The sequence below is a fragment of the Sprattus sprattus genome (assembly GCF_963457725.1).
Source record: "Sprattus sprattus genome assembly, chromosome: 3".
NCBI classification, from domain to species: domain Eukaryota; kingdom Metazoa; phylum Chordata; class Actinopteri; order Clupeiformes; family Clupeidae; genus Sprattus; species Sprattus sprattus.
In genome coordinates, this window is record NC_137922.1 from 58,811,576 (window position 1) to 58,819,075 (window position 7,500).

The 7,500-nt window shown below is 47.7% G+C and overlaps 1 protein-coding gene across 1 annotated transcript in view; it reads right to left on the reverse strand.

Annotated features, from left to right (window-relative positions):
- jmjd1cb (jumonji domain containing 1Cb) overlaps nucleotides 1–7,500 on the reverse strand; it is a 49,014-nt gene that overhangs the window by 21,240 nt on the left and 20,274 nt on the right. The window contains 4 exon segments of the mRNA XM_080835650.1: nucleotides 4–125; nucleotides 1,730–1,819; nucleotides 4,306–4,458; nucleotides 6,361–6,575. Of these exon segments, the coding sequence (XP_080691776.1) occupies nucleotides 4–125; nucleotides 1,730–1,819; nucleotides 4,306–4,458; nucleotides 6,361–6,575 (580 nt within the window).

A 7,500-nucleotide genomic window follows, 5' to 3' on the forward strand; every position in this document is an offset into this window, starting at 1 on the left:
GACTCCGTTGGTGGAGGGCAGTTTGCCCAGCAGGGCGGTCTGCTTGCTAGCGGTGCAGGTGCAGTGGGCACGGATGGCACACTTCTCCCTCAGGGCGTGCATGGCACTCACCAGGTCCGTCAGCACTGTGGGCACAGAGAGGGAGAGAGAGAGGAATGAAGAGAGAGTGTGTGTGTGTGTGTGTGTGTGTGTGTGTGCGTGTGTGTGCGAGAGATGAGAGAGAGGGGGAAAAAAAGGAGTTGGCGTAAAGAAGCGTAAAAGGAGTGAATAGTGAAGGGGTTGACAGAGCGGTAAACACACATGTGAGTGTGTGTGTGGCGAGTGTGTGTGTGTGTGTGTGTGTGTGTGTGTGTGAGAGTGTGTGTGTGTGAGAGTGGTAAACACACATGCTTTTCATTCTTTGGGAAAGTGTTCCCTCGCTCACACGTGGAGGGGAAGTCAAACATGGCCGCCATGTTGGCAGGGTCTCAAGCGCTCAAGGAACACACAGCACGCCTTTGTTAGACCTCTCTGGGACACACACTATGGGTGGGGGCTTTCTTTGGCTACGGACTCTGAGTGTGTGTGCGTGTGTGTGTGCGCGTGTGGGTGTGTGTGTGTGTGTGTGTGTGCGTGTGCGTGAGTGTGTATGTGTGTGTGTGTGAGAGTGTGTGTGTGTGTGTGTGTGTGTGTGTGTGTGTGTGTGTGTGTATGTGTGTGTGTGTGTGAGAGTGTTGTGTGTGTGTGTGTGTGTGTGTGTGTGTGTGTAGTGTGTATGTGTGTGTGTGTGTGAGTGTGTGTGAGTGTGTGTGTGTGTGGCAGGAGATGGTGCCCAGTGGGGTGAAATCCACAGGGTAGAAGAGAAAAGGGGAGCATGACTGTGTGTGTGTGTGTATTTGTTCTTGGCGTGCCCAGTCCCCTAAAGTAAGGCGAAAGATGAGTAAAAGGAAGAAAGTGTGTTTGTGTGTTTGTGTGTGTGTGTGTGTGTGTGTGTGAGTGTGTGTGTGTGTGTGTGTGTGTTGTGTGTGTTGTGTGTGTGTGTGTGTGTGTGTGTGTGGTGTGTGTGTACTCCAGTTGACAGTGTGATCAATTACCAGACACATTTATCCTAGGGTGACGCCTCACTAAAGAGATTTCGGTGGCTGTTTTTACTTATCTATTTTATTCTCCTCCCACACCTCCATCTATTCTCCACAGACCACAACAAGAGTAGTTCCCCACCCTTCAGGCGTTCCAGGGGTTACAGTGATTGGAGTGTGTGTGTGTGTGTGTGTGTGTGTGTGTGTGTGTGTGTGTGTGTGTGTGTGTGTGTGTGTGTGTGTGTGTGCGTGTAACACAGTGTGTAACAAAGGAGGAGAAAAGCAGAGATTTACTGGGATGGTTAGTGTCAGATTCGGGGGATGTTGTGAGAGTGTGTCTATCCATACTGATTCCAGAGAGGATCGGCTTGTGTGCATGTGCATGTGTTTGTATGTGTGTGGGCGTGTGTGTGTGTGTGTGTGTGTATATATGTGCATGTTTGTATATGTACACGTTTTATAAATGTGTATATGTGGATGTGTGTATATGTGTTTGTGTGTGTAAATGTGTGTGTATGTGAATTTGTGTTTATGTGTGTGTGTGTGTGTGTGTGTATGTGTGTATATGTGTGCTGTGCGAGTGTGTGTATATATATGTGTGTGTGTGTGTGTGTGTGTGTGTGTGTGTGTGGTGTGTGTGTGTGTGTGTGTGTGTGTGTGTGCGCTCTTACCCGTCCCGGGGATGATCTGCGTGGGCATCAGGTGCTTGTGGTCGTGAGGTTGGCCCTTCACACACTTCAGCCAGGCATACAGCTCTTTGTCTGCAGGAGAGGAAACAAGACAAGAGTGTTACACACACACACACACACACACACACACACACATTCAGTCAGTGGAAAACACAGTCAAAGAAACACACACACAACAGACACCCACACACACACTTATCTACAACTAAAAAACTGAATATTCATGACTGGAGACTTTGAGACATAACACTTTGCCAGTACTTTTCTCAATCCGGAGATCCCTGGCTTTTGCACGAACTCAACTCAATAACTCCAGATATGAAGACAAGGAATTGACACTTGTAAGCAAAAGCAGAGATTTGCTAGCCTGACGATGTCATACTCATAATACTAGTCAGAATATGAGTCTGATACTGCTCCATTGGGCTGTGATTATGGGGCGTGTTTCGAACGAACCAGGGGAAAAAAATTCCTCTTCGCTCAATTGGACATAGAACCAATCAGAGCAACGTAGTATGTGACCAGCTGATGAATTAAACTTTTACCGAATCCCGTAGGAAGGACGGCAAAAACATATTTTTGATCGACAAATGCATTGTTCACGTTTCTCTGTTCCTCTTTCGGAATGAATGCGCTGTCGATGTCTTCTAAAACAGATTTGATGGCAGAATCTAGCCTACACAGCTCAGCTCTCCCGCGGGAGCCATCTTCGAATTCAAACCTATTTGGTGGCGGCGGGGCTAAGTTCGCTCTGGGATCCAGGCTAGGTATTTGCCATACAAGAGACTAAATTCCAAAATCTTAGGCTAAATAAGCTTCCTCTAGGCGTGAATCAAAGCAGCAGCCAGACACACACACACACACACACACACACACACACACACACACACACACACACACACACAGGCTTGTCTAGCGTGTGAAGGGAGCTGAGATTAGGGGGTAAACACACACACACACACACACACACACACACACATAAACACACGGGCTCCCTGATTGACTTCTAACGAGGCCTCTGCTGCGTAGCGCCACTCAGCCTCATAAGCAGCCCAGCGCCTCATGGGGCCCTCACACACACAACACACACAGCAGGGAGGGCGTCTACACACACACACACACACACACACACAAGCCTCTGGAGGAGGGAGGGGAGCGAAAGGGATTCGGAGTGAGAAAGAGGCAGAAAAGGAAGAGTAGCAGAAATTGAGAGATAGAGTAAGGTGAAAAGGTGAGAGAGCAGTGCTGTGGGATGCCTGCTGCTGCTGTTGTGGGTCAGAGCGGGCGCTGTGTCAGGAAAGATGGAGGGATTAGAGAAAAGGAAGAGAGGAGGGGGGGATGAGAGGGAGTAAGAGAGGAGGGGGGGATGAGAGGGTGGGATGGGACAGGGAGAGAGGTCAAGAACAGAATAGAGAAAGGGGTGAAGAGGAAAGGTAAGAGACAAAGAGACAAAGGGAAAAGGGATAAAGAATATGGCGACGGTGAGTCAAGTGTACAAAGGGGATGTCATGAAGACAGATAGGCTGCCGTTCAGTGATGGCTGTGGAGACAAAGACAGGGTAGGAGGCTTGAGATGTGGCCTGTGGAGGGGGGGCGGTGAATGATGAGTCTCCATCAGCACATGAACATGAGTCACCCTCACGGACGGGGTCTAGGGGAGAAGGGCCGCCCATTTCATGACGTAGAGAACTACCAAGCGGTCGACTCAGAAGGGTTCAGGATGTGTTCAAACAACACACACACACACACACACACACATGGCGTCTTGAGCCATCTTCAACACATCAAATGCAGATTTTTATAAGCATGGGAATTGTCAATATGCTTCTGCAAAACACCTGCATTGATGTGTTTCATCAAAGTTCAGTTATCTCATTTAGTTCACAGCTCAGGAGGTTTATGTGTGTGTGTGTAACCAGGACACACACACATATGTATGGTAATGTCCTTGATCAATGATAATGTATGGTCATTGGAGGTCAATCTATTGGAGGTCAGATCAAATATGCTCTTTGTTCCCTGGTGCAAAATAATGTGTGTGTGTGTGTGTGTGTGTGTGTGTGTGTGTGTGTGTCTGCTCAGTTGCTCAGATGCAAGCGCAACTAACTCTGCATACATGCACCCCTCTCCCAGGAGACAAGAGGTGTAGGACACACACACACACACACACATACATCTCCCAGGAGACAAGAGGTGTAGGACACACACACACACACACACACACACACACACACACACACACACACACACACACACACACCTGTCTCCCAGGACACAAGAGGTGTAGGAAACATACACACACACACACACACACACACACACACACACACACACACACACACACCTGTCTCCCAGGACACAAGAGGTGTAGGAAACACACACACACACACACACACACACACACACACACACACACACACACACACACACACCTGGCTCCCAGGAGACAGAGGTGTAACAAACAACAAAGGAGAACGGTAGTCACAGCAGATGAAGTGAAGATACACTGCAATGCCTCCCAGAGGTCACGAGAGGTGAAAGGTCACACGTTGACTGACCTTTGGAGCTCTTCCTCTCCTTGGCCTTGTAGCAGTCCAGGCAGACCACGAAGCCGCACTTGTTGCACACCCAGTGGATGTTGAAGAGCGTGGCCTCACACGCGTCACACATCTCCCTCACGCCACGCACCGCACGCTTCCACGCTATCTTAGCTGCGGAGGAGAGAGGGAGGGAGGGAGAGAGAGAGAGAGAGAGAGAGAGAGAGAGAGAGAGAGAGAGAGAGAGAGAGAGAGAGAGAGAGAGAGAGAGAGAGAGAGAGAGAGGAAGGGAGAGAGAGAGAGAGAGATGGGAAGGTAAGATAAGGCATGTAAATAAATCATCTCAGTGAGTGTCGTGCAGGTAGACATGTTGCAGGACACACACTGTTGTGATATCAACCCATTCTCTGATGTCAAGACTGGCAGCTGCTTCATGGGATTCTTATCAGCACGTGTCTCACTGGTGGGACCCATGAGCAGAGCACAGCCTTTCAGATGAATCACAATGAAGATCAACCAACTCACAATAAACACAAACAAACAACAACAACAACAACAACAAAATCACACAACTGTGGCAATCTCCCCTCAACTCTTCCCCTGACGGCACAGACTCTGGCACAACACACACACACACACACACACACACACACACACACACACACACACACACACACTGGGACCAACACACAGACACACTGGGACACACACACACACACACACACCCTTGCCCTGCTCAGTGTGCCCACACACGTGACAACACACTCCTCAAACACACACACACACACACACACACACACAGGGCGTTACCCCAGCATCAGCCCCATTCTCAGCACGGCCACTGTGGCTCCTGCTGTTGCTAGGCTTATCGGGGCAGGTGGGTATTAAACGCGTGTAATCCTGCTGAATGGAGTCGACACGCCTCTCCTCACCTCACCTCATCTCCCCACATCACACACACACACACACACACACATCACCTCAGCCGGTACAGACACAGGTTAGTACGGACACACACCCACTCCGCAGGGCCACAGCGGTGTCCTCACCGAGTGCCATCTCTCTCTCTCTTCTTCTTCACTCGTGCTCTCTCTCTCTCTCTTATTTCTCACTCGCTCTCTCTCTCCATCCCTACTGCTTTTATCCCTCATTCTCTCCCTCCATCCGTTGCTCAATGCTTCCCGCTCTACATCTCTTTCTTTTTCATCCTTCACTCTCCCCATCCCTTCATCTAATTTCAAGTGGATATTATTTGATTTAGACCGTCATTTTTTTATGGTAATGCTTCACACAAGCCACAACCCTCCACAGTGCGCCAACGTGACAAATATAATCAAAATGTTTAAATGATAAACAATGTACAATATAATGTACTGTTATAGGAATAACTTCATCATTAAACGTTAAACGAGAAAAGTGTTACATGCTAATTATAAATACATAGCTATGTAATAGTTGCCAGTTCATTGTAAGCACACTAATGAACAATGAGACATTATTATACAACTATTATTATTATCGTTAGTCCTGTCGGTTCACTGTAAGCACGCTCAACTCAAGAGAACACAAACACAGGGGATTCTGGGAAATGAAGGAAATCATGAAGTTGTATGCACTGTATTTCTGTCAGTACAGCAAATGGTGTCAACATCCTTTTGTGAATATTTATTTCACAGGATGGTGAGCTATACCTCCGTTCTTCCTCTTGACTGAACTACTTTACACACACAGACTGCAGGGATGAACTACTTAGTTACAGTATAGAAGGCATCAATATCATTTAAGGAGATGGGCTGTACAGATTAACTTTACCTTATTGGAGTCGAGTTAGTGGTAGCAGGATTGGTTTTGGTATTAGTACTACCGCTAATACTACTACTAGCAGTAGTAGCAGTAGTGGTGCTAATAGAAGTAGCAGTAGTAGTAATAGTAGCAGTAGTAGTAATAGTAGCAGTAGCAGTAATAGTAGCAGTAGTAGTAATAGTAGTAGTAGTAGTAATAGTAGCAGCAGTAGTAACAGTAGTGGTTCTGGTATTAAGTCATCATCTTAAAGCTATACTGAGAAACAAATCATACCATCTTTTTTGATCCAGGTGGCGGCCATGTTCTCGGTCACCACCAGCTGGCAGAACTTGTCTCCGATAAAGCTGAGGATGTACTTGGAGGTCTCCAGGTCCAGCTCGTTCTCCTCGTACATGTCCGGCGCCCACAGGCTCACCGCCTCGTCGTCGTACTGGTCCGGGGACGAGAACCCGTCGATGCGGATCACTCCGTTCTTACTGTACGAGAGCCTACGGGTGGAATGGACACACACACACACACACACACACACAGGCATGAACACATCGTCACATTAAACAAGGCGCACACACACGTGAAACACATACCCCCTCTCTTTATTTATCCTTCTCTCTCTCTCTTTCTCCCTCTCTTTTTATCCTTCTCTCTCTCTCTCTCCCCCTCTCTTTATGTATCCTTCTCTCTCTCTCTTTCTCCCTCTCTTTTTATCCTTCTCTCTCTCTCTCTCTTTCTCCCTCTCTTTTTATCCTTCTCTCTCTCTCTCTCTCTTTCTCCCTCTCTTTTTATCCTTCTCTCTCTCTCTCTCTCCCCCTCTCTTTATGTATCCCTCTCTCTCTCTCTCTCTCTCCCTCTCTCTCTCTCTCTCTCTCTCTCTCTCTCCCCCTCTGTTTATGTATCCTTCTCTCTCTCTCTCTCTCTCTCTCCCCCTCTGTTTATTTATCCTTCTCTCTCTATTTAAATACACCTCCACATTCGTAAACATGTGTACATGCTTTAACTCAGAGACCCAGACACATAGAGAGGAGAGAGGGGAAATCACAGGCAACTTTCCATTACTGTGAGCTTTGTTCTACTCTACTCTCTACTCTCTACATTTTGTTTCTGTGTGTGTGTGTGTGTGTGTGTGTGTGTGTGTGTGTGTGTGTGTGTGTGTGTGTGTGTTTGTGTGTGTGTCGTCTAGAGGGGGGAAATCACAGGCAACTTTCCATTACTGTGAGCTTTGTTCTACTCTACTCTCTACTCTTTGTTTCTGTGTGTGTGTGTGTGTGTGTGTGTGTGTGTGTGTGTGTGTGTGTGTGTGGTCTAGAGAGGGGAAATCACAGGTAAGTATCCATTACTGTGAGCTTGGTTCTGCATAAGCCAACATGATGGAATAGAGGAAGCACAGGGGCACAGACCCAAACATCTCCCTGACAG